This window comes from Trematomus bernacchii, unplaced genomic scaffold (assembly GCF_902827165.1).
Source record: "Trematomus bernacchii unplaced genomic scaffold, fTreBer1.1, whole genome shotgun sequence".
Taxonomy (NCBI): Eukaryota; Metazoa; Chordata; class Actinopteri; order Perciformes; family Nototheniidae; genus Trematomus; species Trematomus bernacchii.
Window position 1 is genome coordinate 179,560 of NW_022987667.1, and position 16,808 is coordinate 196,367.

At 41.9% G+C, this 16,808-nt stretch overlaps 1 protein-coding gene across 2 annotated transcripts in view; it reads left to right on the forward strand.

The window, feature by feature from the left end:
- The window catches only part of LOC117487183 (SPRY domain-containing SOCS box protein 4-like), a 61,639-nt gene that overhangs the window by 24,296 nt on the left and 20,535 nt on the right, over positions 1-16,808 (forward strand). For both annotated transcript variants that reach the window (XM_034135839.1, XM_034135840.1), the window contains one exon: positions 13,661-14,553. In XM_034135839.1, coding sequence (XP_033991730.1) covers positions 13,845-14,553 — 709 coding nt within the window. In that variant the 5' untranslated portion in view covers positions 13,661-13,844. The remainder of the gene's footprint in view (positions 1-13,660; positions 14,554-16,808) is intronic.

Genomic DNA, 16,808 nt, shown 5'->3' on the forward strand with positions numbered 1-16,808 from the left:
CAAAATTGAAAAATATATTTGATGATAAAGGGGTTTTGTTCTTTTTTGGGAGATCTGTACCAAAACAGTATTTTTGTTAAGTCTGTTGAAGACTAGTTGCTGGCTGGAACATGTATGAAACTCCACGTCTTTCATTTCAAATGTGTTTTAACACAAATGAAGATGTACAAATATTGTGCTATCTGCAATTTGAATATACTTCACTTGTCAATATTGCGATTTTGTTAACATTTTGGTTTGATTGCAGCCCTAAAATCCATGTGACTATCATTTGTCTGTGTGTTAAAGTTACGTTTTGTCCAGATGATATTTAGGGTTTGATATATCCCTAGACGTCACCCTTAATAACAGTTAAAGCAGCCACAAAGGTTGCTATTTTAAAGGCCGCCTGTTAAAACTTTTCCATGATTGGATGTATATGTAAAAGGGAAGAACTGTGTTTAATGGATGTACCAGCCTCCCTGTGTTCCCCAATATGACTCTAACTAACTGCAGTGCTAACACGAGTACATTATTTTACACCTGTGAGTGACGGAGAAGTGAGAGAGTGACACATGATTGAGGACTTTCTGGATTGTTAAATGCTGCTACACTATGTATGACATATCGGATAATTACACTAGACATAACCTCTGAGTCAGTCTGGTGTTTTCATTCCTCGGTTTCCACCCATTGTTTACCCTAGTAGTGGCCTTTTAAGAAAGACATTGGCACTCTCTCATTTCAATAAGACCACTTCTTTGGCAACAATCTCGTAAATGTCTAATTTTGTCTTAATGTTTTAATCCATCCAACAACTCTTTTAGTAAGCTTCAGGGTCTAGGACTAAAGGACTAATTGCTGACTGAAAACAAATAACAACTAACATGGCTTTCTCTTGTCAAACTTCCTTAAAGGTCCCATGTCATGGCCATTTCTACTGATCATAATTCCATTGTTGAGGTCTACTAAAATAGATTTAGACTGTGCAATTTTCCAAACTCACATTGGTTTCTCATACAGCATCTCTGTATAGTATGTGTATTCTCTCTCTGTCCTAAACGGCTTGTTGGAGCTCCTGCCCCCCCTCCCTGTGAGCCCAGTGTGTTCTGATTGGTCGCGAAGCTGAGAGGCTCGTTGCTGCTCGCAGCTGTGTGAGCTGCTGCGAGGAGCTGACAGGCTTCCGGGTCGGCGATACAGCGAGAACAAGCGAAACTCATCCTGAGCACACACAAACACTCACAGCCGAAGTAAAAACAATAAGTGTGGCTTGATATTGAGTAAGAAAAAGGTTTATAACGCTGTGAGAATGGGTCTGCGGAGAGCATTTCTCCACCATCCCAACTTAGTAGCCCGAAAAACGTTTACCCATTTAAACAGTCGTGGTAGATACCTTGTTTGTTTTAAACATCATAAATACACAAACAACAATGAATACTTACAGGTTGTGTACCCGAATCTCCCGCTGGTCCAAACAAAGTAGGAACAGCATCGTTCTTCAGTGCCCTACGCTGTACATATCCGGCATGAATCGCTGAAAGGTTTGGGAAGCTTTGTTTCGTGAAAGGCTGGCAGAGGGTGCGGCCATAGCTCTGGGCGTGGCTACTACGTAGGAAGAAAACATTGTGTTAGTTTTACTCGCTACAGGGTGTACTTTTACATGCATAAAAACCTTCGTAACACACAAGGGGACGGGTAATAACCGGAAAAGCATGACATGGGCCCTTTAAAACTAAATTAAATGTCCTTGTATAAGATGAATGGAGCAAATGTTTGAATTACCAAAGCAAATGTGAATAGCAATGTTCAGTATCATTCAAAGTAATAGTCATAGGTTGAATGAGCACAAACAAAATATGTGATACCATGAGGGTTTTAAAGCACAATGTAGTTTGGGCTCTGGATGGATATTTAGTTTTTTACTGATGCCCTAAAGACACTCAAATGCGACGTTGCTTTAATCAGTTTTTTCCACAACAGATTGGGTTTACTTTACAGATAAATATCAAATGTCAGAGAAAGCAAATGGGATCAGGGTTCAGGTCAATCTTCATGATGAAAACATATATTGTGACCAAGAATAGGAATGAAGTCCGCCATCCTCTATGGGTCCAGTTCCCTCAGATTGCTTTGGACCTCACAACTACCCCCCGTACACTAAAAACAATCTTAATTTTTCACGACATGTCCCGGTGTGTGAGATGGGTCTAACAACATCTTAGTGGCCGTATGAGTCAGACAATAGACAGCATTTTGAGGCTTGTCAGATGGTGTGAGGATGAATCATCCCGCTGTGAGGATACAAGCTGAGACGTGTTATTAGCTCCTCTTAGTCAGAGGACCTGTGTCACAGCTTTGGATTGACGGACAAATATTTCATCACGATCAGCAGGGACAACCCAAAATCATACAGCCTTAAGAATAGATGCAAACAACAGCTGACTAATACAATCTGTGTGTATCCTTAACTTCAAGATCTCCTGTTAAAAGTTGCTTTCATAACAACTATAAAACCGTGCATATACATCCTGGGAAATAAGTAAGTAATTGGCTGTCTGTATTTGTGGTGAAAGAACTTCCAAGTCTCAACATTGCTAAAAAAAACAAACCTTTTCACACAACTGTGAAACTAACATCCCTCAGAGTCTCGTTATATGCTCAGAATGAGAATCAGCAGTTAAAAAGATGACAATGCTCTTGTTTTAGTGCTTAAGGAATCCTAAGGAAAGGCAACAGCTGCACTTGAAATGTATAGCATCGCTTCATTTAAGATTTAGCCACTATTAATATTTTATGTTATACTCTTGGCTCAGCCAGCTGCCCTCCCCGCACTACTGTCTTCACAGCAATCCCTAACTACTAGGGATGTAACGATATATCGAATATCGCGATAAATAAATGTCTAGATACCGTCGTGAGACTGACAAAATCTACCGCGATTTTTTTTTTAAACCTTTATTTAACCATCGATCTCTTTTTCAAGGGAGACCTGTCCAACATGGCAGCAAGTAGGTTACAACATGAACATAAAACAACAGATAACACAAAAGGACATCGTATTTACAGGGCTACATGTACATACCTAGAGACATTGACAAGTACCAACAGTATATTTATATCTCGCCGTGTCAATAAGCCTCACCTTCTTGGCAAAAACTGTATTGTTTTTGAAGTGGTGGAGAGACAATGCACAGTTTTACCCACTGCTGTCACCCATGGCCAAAGCATATCTCTCTGTCCCAGCAACATCAGTACCAAGCAAGAGAGGTTTTTCCACAGCAGGGGATATTGTAAACGCCCAAACATCCCAGCTTCTACCTGGAAATGTGGAGATGCTCATATTCCTAAAAAATAACCTGTCTGATGATGCTTGCTGAGTGAGTTTGAGTTGAGTTACTTGAAAAACTAAAGTGAAACTTGATTTATTTTATTGCAGGGTCTGATTATTATATTTTTGACACTTTAAAATACTACTATCCTACAAAAATGCTGTAAAAATCAGATTTATTATTTAATAAAGAAGTTTTTCAAGTAAAAAAAAAAAAAGTCATAAAATATTTTTCAAAATAAATTATTTCAATTTTTTATATTGCGATATCGTACCGTGAGTTTTTTGTATCGTTACATCCCTACTAAATACTTATTTCTTTCAACATATTATTCCATCACTTATTGTTGTTTTTTTCCTTTTATGTTTATGAATTAATATCACAACAATAAGTAGTGCACTCTGCAGAACGGTTGAATATTTGAGTGCCATTTTCAGACTAGGGAGCATTACATTAGGAGGTATTGTCAAAGTCTCCCTGGTTGGTCACTTGGTGCAGGAATGAGTCCCAAAAAACAGAAATTAGTCAGCATTTTACCACCTCTGGATACTTTGTCTCAAAGTCAACAGTTTCTTAAATGTGTGTTGGTTAGATGCCTGAAATAAGGTGTGGTTTACAAACGTTTAGGAGATGTTCACCTTTGTTCAACATAAATCACTTAATACCCCATTGGTGAATGTCTGAAGCTTCTATGTGTTTTAAAAACGACTGCTGCTAACAACTAAATGAGAATACTAAACGGCATCATGCTAACATTAGCCACATTTAGCTTAGCGGTAGTGATGCGAAGTCATGCCACGTGATGTAGTTCGTTAATAGGCTGACGTTTTACTTCTGAAGATTGCATTATCGCTTAGAAAATCCTAAAGTTGTGTTAATATGTGGAGATTATCCTGCTGAACAAAACGTTTAAAGGTCCCATGTCATGCTTTTCCGGTTATTCCCTGTCCCCTTGTGTGTTATGAAGGTTTTTCTGCATGTAAACGGTCTGCAGAGTCACAAACCCTCAAAGTACACCCTGTAGCGAGTAAAACTCTAACACAGAAAAGACCTGTCTATGCTGCCCCAGAACGCCTCGTTGGGGATTTCTCTTTTTCAATTTTTTTCTTCCGGGAACCAAGTGACGTAACGACGACCCCTCCGTGGATTGGTCAAAATGGACCAATCCGCGGAGCCGTTACGTTAAGTCCGTGGTTTGGTCCAAATTGACCAATCCGCGGGCTTCCTCACACACACACTCAATCTTTTCTCAGCTGCAGCTCCGCCGATTTCTCCTCCCTGAGACGGCGGGACGCGGCGAGGCTTTGAGTCGGTGTGTGAGCACACACACAAACTCCCAGCCAGGCTGCGGGTGTGTGTTCGGGCTGGGTTTCGCTGTGTCTCGCTGTCTCGCAGACGGCCACTGGGTTCATAGGGAGGGGGGTGCAGGAGCTCCAACAAGCCGTGTAGGACAGAGAGTGAATACACATGCTATACAGAGATGCTGTATGAGAAACCAATGTGAGTTTGGAAAATTGCACAATATAAATCTATTTTAGTAGACCTCAACAATGGAATTATGATCAGTAGAAATGGCCATGACATGGGACCTTTAAGCATCATGTGTTTCTGCATTATTCCAAAGTCTAGCAGGAATATCCCATTGGCTTTTTGTCAAGGTAGCCCTTATGATGCTAACTTCTGGCAGTTGCCACCTGCAAACTCTGTCCATGTATAATAATATAGCTTTATTTATATAGCACTTTTCATACAACACATGCAGCTCAAAGTGCTTTACAAAATGACACATCACAAGTTAAAATCAAACAACCCCTCAGATTATTTGTTAAGAACTTTAAAAAGGTACATGCAGCAAAATATAACATTTTATCAGGTTAATAAACACAAGGAGGTCAAATGTATGATAATACAAATTACATTACATGTCACTTGTTAGACGCTTTTATCCAAAGCGACTTGCATACATTCAGTACTGTGGACAATCCCCACAGGAGCAATTTGGGGTGAAGTGTCTCAGGGACACAACGACATGCTGACTGCAGTGGGACTCGAACTTGGTACCCCCTGATTCGAAGTCCAGCACTCTATCCACTGAGCCACAGCCGCCCCAAATCAAATAAATAATGGTTTCTCTCCGACAGATAAGACACAAGACAACTGAGTCGATGCAACAATATAAAACAAAGTGAACATATAGGTACAACAGAAATACAAATAAAAAGATCAAGACCTATAAAATAAATAAAACAATCTAAAGGTAGGTAAATAATAAAGACTAGAAGAACATTAAAAGTGGGGGATTGCTAATGAAAAGCTAATCTAAAAAGACGTGTCTTTAGCTGTCGTTTAAAAATCCACTCCTGTAATGGTTTGAAAACGACGTCCCAAGGGAGTTTGTGTACATGCTCATGTCGTCATTGCCCCCAGCTGAATGTACAACTCCGATGTGCTGATAAGTGTGTGTGTGTGTGTGTGTGACACTTCAAAGCCCCGTGTCTTAGTGTTGGGGTGGAGTTTGCTCGTGTTGAGACTAGCTGTGCATGTTTGATATGCTAACAATGGCTGTCACGCTACCAGCGGCCTTCTTCATGTCACTGCCTCTCTGCTCAAAGATAACGAGTCTGTGCCGTGGATTCTGATCGAGTCGCTACTTAAAACCATCCCGACTCCTCCGTGCACCCTGTCTCCGTTACGCCCAGAGCGGAAGAACATCTCTAGACTTTTTAAAGGAAGTGTAAGAGATAAGGCAAAGATATTTCTTGGTTTGTACTCACTGTATTCGGAACAGGATAATCCCTTTCACTAAATTTGGCGTCCTTATTCTGAAAAGGGGTCTGACTTTAAATCCCCAAGGAGAACACGTGCTCCTTTTTTTTGTTTTTTGGAGCCTAGTGAAGAAGGGAAAGTTGTAAAATGTACTCACACAATTTGTTCAGGTTTGCATGTTTCTATGTTTAGGGGCAAATATAAACTTAACACAAAAAGGAAGGAAATCTGTGTTTGGTAGATGATTTCTTTGTTGTAACAACGCTTCTTGGCAATAAATCTTATACCGTTGGAAAGCCTATTTATTTACCTTTTTAAAATGGTGCCACATTTGTGAGAAAGATGCATTTGTGGGATGAGCAGCAGAGCGGAGTATGTGGGCTGATGGCGTCCCATGAAAATCTCCTCAATGTGCCAAGAAGCATTGTTGCAACAAAGACAATAATCTACCAAACACAGATTTCCTTACTTTTTGTGTTAAAGGTAGGGTAGGTAAGAATGGAGAAACCAGCTCGAGTGCGCTAGAATTTCAAAGTACACAACCGAAAAAAATCTGCCCTTTCATTCAGACTTCCTTACAGAGCCCCTCCTCCAACACACACGAACGCGCACATGACCAATGAGGGCACGAGATAAGTTTGAGCACGAGATGGAAGGCTGACAGGCAGGTAGGCCATCCAGTTATCTTAGCCAGGCCGGCTCAAATGATTGGTCGTGCTTTTTACAGCGCCACGGCTTCCACAGATTTGTATATATTTATTGTCAAAGCATTTCATGTATTCATTGCTATCAGGATGTTAAGAGCATTCCATGGAATATAACAAAGTGTTTCTGAAGTGAATTACCTACCCTACCTTTTAAGATTATATTTGGAAATACTTGACGGTATTGAATTTCTCATTTTTAATCTTACGCTTTTTGCCAAATCAGTCACACATCATCCACTGCTCCTCTCCAAGTCTGGACCTTCTTCAGTCAGCTTTTTATTCTCTCCTTTCTCTCACCTTTTTCATATTAGACCAGCTTCTTCCTCATCCTCACCCCCTGTTACAAACAGATGCTCATATCGATGGGTAGCTGTTCCTGTTGGTGTGAAACCAGCAGTATGTCACCTTTTTGTTTTGTTGTCACTACGTCTCCTGCCATTTTCCTCAAGATGTCACACACACACACACACAGTACTGGTGGTCAAGCACTGTGGCGAAGTTGATTTGAAGTTTGATATTCACCAGCTGGAAGTGGCTGTTTGATGTCAGCATTTCCATGTGGATGACATTGAATATCCCCAAAGGGTTCGCATGGAGAGGCTGACAGCAGCACTTCTGTGACTTTCTGTCTGTCTCCAAAACACCCTCTGGCTTGAATCCCAAATCACTGCCTGGACTTAGCACAAAAAAGGAACATTTGAACTGAGTACTGTTTTATAGACTGTTGGATGGACAAGAAGGTGATAATTACATTTTCTCCCCTTGGTTAAACTCAATTATTGCTATTGAAGTACTGCTGTGATACTTGAACCCCTGGTACTCAGACAGACAAGTGTGAGGCATCTGATTTCCTCAGGGAATGACAAGCCTAATAAGCATACTTTAAAATGCGCAAGTAATAATAGACTCAGACACTGGGAATAAGAAGTTATTTATTTTAAATAATTTCAGCATCAGAGGCAAGCACACGTTAAATAGGCCCTATTGTGATTTCATTTTCCTGTAGTGTGTTTCAGAATACCTTTATTCTTCCAACAGAGGGGAAAGTTGCATTTGTTACAGCAAGAAAAGAGCCAAAGACAGCTTAATGTTGACTAGGAAGCATGCATACATTTTTTTTGTTAAGATAGAACAATTACACAATTTACAAAATACACATCTGCCAATCTTAAATTCATCACTATGTAACACTTGTGCTTCTATTGTCTAGCGCTCCAACACATTGTACGTGATAGGCTAAGGGGCGGGACATCTCTAAACTGGTTGACCAATCACAACAGAGCTAACCAATCAGAGCAGACTGGACTCTGGTTTCAGACAGAGGGTGAAAAGAGGTGCTGCAGCACAGGCAGTATGAGAAAAATAAAGAGCTTTTGAACGTTAAAGCATGGAGACATGTCACAGTAGAGACACTACATACTGATATACACCTGAACATCAGCAGGAGAGGACTCTTTAAAGTAGAGACACTACATACTGATATACACCTGAACATCAGCTGGAGAGGACTCTTTAAAGTAGAGACACTACATACTGATATACACCTGAACATCAGCAGGAGAGGACTCTTTAAAGTAGAGACACTACATACTGATATACACCTGAACATCTGCAGGAGAGAACTCTTTAAAGTAGAGACACTACATACTGATATACACCTGAACATCAGCAGGAGAGGACTCTTTAAAGTAGAGACACTACATACTGATATACACCTGAACATCAGCAGGAGAGAACTCTTTAAAGTAGAGACACTACATACTGATATACACCTGAACATCAGCAGGAGAGGACTCTTTAAAGTAGAGACACTACATACTGATATACACCTGAACATCAGCAGGAGAGGACTCTTTAAAGTAGAGACACTACATACTGATATACACCTGAACATCAGCTGGAGAGGACTCTTTAAGTAGAGACACTACATACTGATATACACCTGAACATCAGCAGGAGAGGACTCTTTAAAGTAGAGACACTACATACTGATATACACCTGAACATCTGCAGGAGAGAACTCTTTAAAGTAGAGACACTACATACTGATATACACCTGAACATCAGCAGGAGAGGACTCTTTAAAGTAGAGACACTACATACTGATATACACCTGAACATCAGCAGGAGAGAACTCTTTAAAGTAGAGACACTACATACTGATATACACCTGAACATCAGCAGGAGAGGACTCTTTAAAGTAGAGACACTACATACTGATATACACCTGAACATCAGCAGGAGAGGACTCTTTAAAGTAGAGACACTACATACTGATATGAAACCTGGAAATGAGAATAAAAGGGCTTCTTTAATAAAGAAAAACAAATAAGTCCACATCATGAAACAGAAATAATGGTAGCAGTAGCTAAAGTAAGTGAATATATAAAGTAAGGAGGTAGCAGCGTGTGTAAGAATAAAAAGTGTACATTGCACAGAGCACAGTAATGTCTTCAACAGAGTGTCAGTAATACCAAAACATAAACTGTATGAAACGTAAATAATGTGCTGGATATATTTCACAGAAGTGTTATTGCGCAGCAGTGTGTCTACCAGATTGTGTGTGTGTGTGTGAGATCCAAGCATTGCCGTTGCGGTTGAATATCAAACATCTGTGTATGGCGCTGTGCATATTGGAAACTAAACGGAAGCAAACATGACATATTTTCCTCTTCCTCATAACGTTTTCACACTCTGTTCCTTCTGATTCCCATAAATCATCTCCTCAATGTCTTTGGCCCATTGTTACCCCACTGACGGTTAGCACTTGAGGAATTCCCAGCAAAAAGCATGAGTGGTGAGGGCCTGTTTTTTGTCAGGTATGTCGCAATACTAGAACAATTATTGTGTAGAAGTTAAAATACACCTATTAACCATAGTCATACTAGCTTCTGTTACGAAGTTAAACGAGTCTTAATTACCTCTCGAATATCCATTTTATTATGCGTTTGAAAACGTCTGTATTTATTTAAAGGGGACCTATCATGCAAAATGCACTTTTGTACGTCTTTTATACATGAATATGTGTCCCCGGTGTTCCAGGGAACTCACCAAGTGTCAGAAAACACAACCCTCTCTATTTTCCTCCATACCCAAATCTCTAAAAAAGGGGCTGCAACGGATCTGATAAAAACTGATCCAGATTTGAACACTGTCCTGACGTCAGGACTGTGGCGCTACGGCTATTGGGCCAACTCCACCAATCAGGAGGAGACAGCCACGGCCATTGCCGTTCGAAAGCGCTGGAGACGCTGTAGTACATATGCCAGGCCTGTAGGTGGTGCTGTTCTCACAGAATCAGCCCTTGCAAAAACAGAGCTAGAAATTGTCAAATTGAGCGAAATGAGGCATGGCTAAAATGCATGATCTGTTTGGTATTTTGAAAAAAAAAAAAGTATAAATATATGCCTTATATAGGTATGGTCCTACACTATATTATTCAAATATAGCATGATAGGTCCACTTTAAGTTTCACACCAAAACCAATCTTTTAAAAGCCCATATTTGAACACATTCTTTTACAGTTTCCTGCGTAATAAAGACAGAAACAACATGCCACTTTCTCTAAATGTTGGCATTGACTCGGTTCCAAAAGTATTGTTTCTCGTGACATCCCTATTATTATATTGCACACATTAGCAAATGTCAACTGGATGGTTGATGGCTGCCGTGATTACAATGGCTTCGTGCGTCATGCCTGGTGTGAATTAATTAATATGGAAATGAAGAGCTTGTCACTTTTTATGGGTTATGAGGAAGCGTTCTGTAAATGAGTTTGTTTTGAGTCGTCGTCAGTCTTGCCCATTTATCAAGCTGTTGGCTGTACATTTTATTTCCTTATCTGGCACGTCCTTGCATCTCCACAACTCATAACTTTCTAACTCATAAACAGACTGTAGAAACACAAAAAGTGTGTGTGTGTGTCCTGGAAGAGTGTGTGTGTGTCCTGGAAGAGTGTGTGTCCTGGAAGAGTGTGTGTGTGTCCTGGAAGAGTGTGTGTCCTGGAAGAGTGTGTGTGTGTCCTGGAAGAGTGTGTGTGTGTGTCCTGGAAGAGTGTGTGTGTGTGTCCTGGAAGAGTGTGTGTGTGTGTCCTGGAAGAGTGTGTGTGTGTCCTGGAAGAGTGTGTGTGTGTGTGTCCTGGAAGAGTGTGTGTGTGTGTGTCCTGGGAAGAGTGTGTGTGTGTGTCCTGGAAGAGTGTGTGTGTGTGTCCTGGAGAGAGTGTGTGTGTGTGTCCTGGAAGAGTGTGTGTGTGTGTGTCCTGGAAGAGTGTGTGTGTGTGTGTCCTGGAAGAGTGTGTGTGTGTCCTGGAAGAGTGTGTGTGTGTGTCCTGGAAGAGTGTGTGTGTGTGTGTCCTGGAAGAGTGTGTGTGTCCTGGAAGAGTGTGTGTGTGTGTGTCCTGGAAGAGTGTGTGTGTGTGTGTCCTGGAAGAGTGTGGGTGTGTGTGTGTGTCCTGGAAGAGTGTGTGTGTGTGTGTGTGTGTGTGTGTCCTGGAAGAGTGTGTGTGTGTGTCCTGGAAGAGTGTGTGTGTGTGTCCTGGAAGAGTGTGTGTGTGTGTGTCCTGGAAGAGTGTGTGTGTGTGTCCTGGAAGAGTGTGTGTGTGTGTGTCCTGGAAGAGTGTGTGTGTGTGTGTGTCCTGGAAGAGTGTGTGTGTGTCCTGGAAGAGTGTGTGTGTGTGTGTCCTGGAAGAGTGTGTGTGTGTCCTGGAAGAGTGTGTGTGTGTCCTGGAAGTGTGTGTGTGTGTCCTGGAAGTGTGTGTGTGTGTTCCCTGGAAGTGTGTGTGTGTGTTCCCTGGAAGAGTGTGTGTGTGTGTGTGTGTGTGTTCCCTGGAAGAGTCATGTTGAGAACGTTCCTAAGAAACTATAGGGGAGTGAGGAAAACATTGGAGTGCATATAGAGAGTAAAGTCTGTCCAGCACAGCTTCTCTCCACTCGGTTGTATTCGGAAACATGGTTTAAAGTAGATTAGAGCTTTATATTGACTTGCTGTGAAAGCTTTAGCGAGTACATATCACATTTTCTCTAACCCTAAACCCTAGAAAAACAAGAATTGCAACACCATGAGTTTGCTTTGTGAAGAAGGGATTGGCTAAGAGGGAGTACTGCATGACTGTTTTCTGAAGACGTCAGCAGCAAGTTTGCACAAATCCTCTCTGTGTTCATATTTAATTATTGGAGGGTTGCTCAAGGAATTTGTTACTTTAAAGGCACTAAACCCTTAGATGTTATGCTTTTGGGGAGGTTTTCCCCCTCTCCTGTAGTGTGTTTATATAGGTTTGTGTGCATGTAAATGGTCTGCAAAGGCTACTATCCCAAAGTAAGAGGGACTGTATCTCCCACACACTCTCACCCCTGCCTGAAACACCTCTTTTGGACTATTATGCTTTTTGGGGTTTTCCCTCTCCTGTAGTGTGTTTATATAGGTTTGTGTGCCTGTTAATGGTCTGCAGGGGAACAAGATAATAACACAGCCTAGTCCGAGTTGGTATGTCTCATTTCATATTGTGTAAAAGGGGACCTATCATGCAAAATGCACGTTTTGATGTCTTTAATACATAAAGATGTGTCCCCGGTGCGTCGGGGAACTCACGCAGCGTCAGAAAACAAAACTCTCTTTTCCTCCGTACCCACATCTCTAAAAACGGGGGTACAACGGAGCTGACCCAGATTTGCGTCCGATATGACGTAATATCTGAAATGTGGGCTGGCTTTACACCCACGGCCCTATCAGAAACGTCGCTATCAGAAACAATGCGCGATGTGTTTTGGACGTAATATGGTCTTTGTTTACATTAGCATCCATCGCTAACACTCAGAGCTAACGCTGTACTGGAGAGAGCATGTGTAGGAAAAAAAAAGCAGGAAATAAAAAAAGGAACTTTGCAAAAAGCATTTGAGCTCCATACTGTTTCAGAAATAATCCTTGATGTGGTTTGGAATATGATATGGCAACTGAGTATCTCGTAGAATTCTGAGCAGGCATTAGCTCCCCCTCTTTTCTTTTCAAGCTAAGGACCCCGAATCTGCAGGCCTGAAATATAGGGATATGAGGGATGTCTGAAATGCATGATCTGTTTGATATTTTGAGCAAAACACATCATAGACATGTTTTTTTTATATATTTGTATATATCTGAGACTCATAATATATGCCTAAAAATAGCATAACAGGAGACCTTTGTGCTGTAAAAAATGCAAAACCACTATTCTAGCCTCCAGCTCAAAGTGTTTAGTGTTGAAATGACTGAAGGTATTAGAAAAAGTTCACATTCCCACTCACAGAACAACTGAAAGATGTGCTTGTCCACACGTCAGACTGGTAACTGAAGATAGGAAATAATGTGAGGGGAGGTTCATCCTTCATTTCTCCTCCCGTCACCCCCCCCCCCCTCCTCCCCTCCTCCTCTCTGCAGCTCTGGCTGTCGGCCAGCACTTGTAATGCTGTCTCTGTGTTGGATGCGCATACATAAGTCTTTTGTTTATCAAGTTTTATGAGCACAGTAGGGCTGCAGCTAACGAATATTTTCATTGCCAATCTATTGCCTAGTGTTTGTTCTATGCGATGGAATAATCAGTCCATAAAACTTCTGAAAAACCACTTTCCCAGAGTCCAAGGTGACTTTTTCAAACGTGTTGTTTTGACCAACTTAAATGTCATCATCAAATGTTTATTTGTTTAGCTAAATTGCTTCAGTACTGTATATACAACAGACCTTCGTGGTATGGGTATAGCCTTTTGTAATACAAGAAAAACTGCAGTCATATTTTAAAGCATTCTAACATATTTAAATAGTACTGTAAACATTGTGATTTTTTTGTTGCTGTTCTCCTTATAATAATCACTAAACAAGAGATACTTAATGTTCTCAATGTGTGTGTTTCAGGAGTGTGGTTCCCCCTCGCTGAAGACGGCGTGTTTTCCTAAAGCACCTTTCCACCCCGGACCCTCTGTGTTACCACTGCACCTATGAGGTAACGTCAGGAACCAAAACCCCCTCCCCATTACCACCCTCAATCCACCCCCCGTCCCCCTCTCCCCCGTGTCCCTCAAACCCCCTCCTCCCAGCCATGGGACAGAAGATCTCTGGCAGTATAAAGTCAGTGGATGTTCGCGGGGAGCCCTCGTATCGCCCGGTACGTCGAGAACTTCGGGGTCCGGACTTCTGTCGGCCCCCGCGACTCGACTTACTTCTCGACATGCCGCCGGCCAGCCTGGAAACGCAACTCCATCACTCCTGGAATCCGGACGACCGGTCGCTCAACGTCTTCGTGAAGGAGGACGACAAGCTGACGTTTCACCGGCACCCCGTGGCTCAGAGCACAGACTGTATCCGGGGGAAAGTGGGTTACACTCGGGGGCTTCACGTCTGGAGGATCCACTGGCCGTGCAGACAGAGAGGGACGCACGCGGTTGTGGGCGTGGCCTCCGCTGAAGCGTCGCTACACTCGGTGGGCTACACGGCGCTGGTGGGAGCGGACTCTGAGTCCTGGGGCTGGGACCTGGGCAGAAACAGACTCTACCACGACGGGAAGAACCGCCCCGCTTCCACGCCGGCGCCAACGTACCCGTGCTTCCTGGAGCCCGACGAGTCCTTCGTGCTTCCCGACTCGCTGACGGTGGTACTGGATATGGACGAGGGAACGCTGAGCTTCATGGTGGACGGACAGTATCTGGGAGTAGCGTTCAGAGGACTTAAAGGAAAGAGACTGTATCCGATCGTCAGCGCGGTGTGGGGGCACTGTGAAGTTACGACTCGCTACGTCAACGGACTAGATCGTAAGTTGAAATACACACACACTGACATACTCACACACACTGACATACACACACACACTGACATACACACACACACTGACACGTACACACACAGGTTATTGACAGTATGTCAAGCCTTTACAGTTTTTGTATTTCTGCAGATATTTTTCTTCCATTTTCACTTCATAAAACCTTTTTTGGGTTCTCATGGCAGTTGAAGGGTAAGCAGAATTAAGCTTTCAGTTTTATATAGAACTGAAATCACTTATTTGACATCAAAACACACACACAGAAAGACACACACACACACACACTGACACGTACACACACAGGTTATTGACAGTGTATGAGTCAAGCTTTTAGGGATTTTGTATTAGTACAGATAATTTTCCATTTTCACTTTCTTAAAATGTTTGGTTTCACATTGCAGTTTAAAGGTAGGCAGAATTAAGTTTTCAGTTTCATGTATAATAACTTATTTTACATCAACACACACACACACACACACACACGACAGTATATGAGTCAAGCTTTTAGGGATTTTGTCTCAGTGCAGATATGTTTCTTCCATTTTCACTTTCTTAAACTTTTTGGGTTCACATGGCAGTTTAAAGGTAGGCAGAATAAACAGCATTCAGTTTTATGTATAACTGTAATAACTTATCTTACATCAAATCCCTAGAATTCAAAGCATCCTATAAACCCAGTATGAAGTATATATTTGTGTCACTGCAGAGATGTGTAGAGGTGGATGTGGAAGGCAGTGTTTCACAATGCAAAGATGTTTTTTTAATGTGTAAACCTCCACATATGCTTATATTTAGATTGTCTCATCAAATATGTAAAGGCCCAAGGCGATATTACGTGCTACATCAAAGTCCAGGAACAAATCCCAGTGTAGGACGAGAGGGGGAGATTCAGGAAACATGATTCTAGGAAAGTCTTCGGTTATGAGCAGTTACTGGTCATGTGTCTGGATTTATGACAAATGTGTTTTAGATGGAGAGAGGATACTGCTGAGTCACTCTGTCAGCCTACACTAAACTCTTTACCCTCCCGAGGAATCATTCAAACTGAAACCAAAGGCTTACCTCGTTAATGTGTGAAATACGGGGAGAACCGGTGTGGCTAATTTCTAAATACTAATTCCTGATTTTGGCTCTCTAGACATGTTCAGGATTTAGAGTGTAATGCAAGACTGAACAGGCTTTACTTGCAAATGTGTCACATCAGCGAGGATGGATGAGCAGTGCACATTTCTGTATGCACTGATCTAAAAACAGCCTGCAATGAAAGGGACTGATGCTTTGTTTACCAACAGGAAGCAGCTTAAATATCATCCGTGCGTACTATTTCTACTCTGCAGCTTTCTAGCACTCTCATGTCCTCAGACTTCCTCAAAAACTTTCACAGAAACCTTGAATTAATGGGAATATCTGTTTCACCACTGCCCAGAAGTCACCATTATGATCAGCGTGTGTGTGTGCGTGGGGTTGTTTTCCCTGATACTCTCTTCTGGTAAATGTCACTGCTCACAGTAAACGAGTCATCTCCATTAAGTCTTCCCCTCAGATTGTGTAACGTCTCTGTCGTCCCTCCCGCTCCAGCCTTCTTGTTGCACAAAGAGCCAAAGTGGGGTGGGGGCGTCGCCGATATCGGTGCACGGACACCATGTCCATGGCCGCGAGCCATGTGTGTCTAAGTCTGTATGTGTGTGTGTGTGTGTGTGTGTGTCTGTATGTGTGTGTGTCAGTAGAGTGGGGATCCTGGAAGATGTCCCAGTGTGCCTCTGAGCTCAGCGTCTGGCCCTCCATAGTGGGAAACATTGTGCTAGGTGTAGAATGATGTAGAATTGGGGGATGTAGAATTGGGGCTGCACGATTTGAAAACTGTTGTTATTATTTCAACTGGTATTGCCAAATGATTCAGGATTTTGGAGGGTTGGTTATTTTGTCATCATAATTTAAATCATCATTTTTTTAACAGGAACTGCAGCAAACAAATATATGTTATTAAGTCCGTAGATTATCATTTGTATCCTGGGATATCTCTGCAGCTCCAATATCCTTGAATCAGAATACTATTTTTGCGATTTGGCGATTGCACTGACTATCCTATATAACAATGGCCATTAAATGCCAATTTAATGTGCAGTCCTATGTAGAATGACCCGTAATCAGGCCAAATGAAAATATGCTTCCGTACAAAATCTGCTATCCACTTGGAAGATAATAATTCTCACCTGAGGTCATTCCTGTCTTGGTATTGTAAGAAAT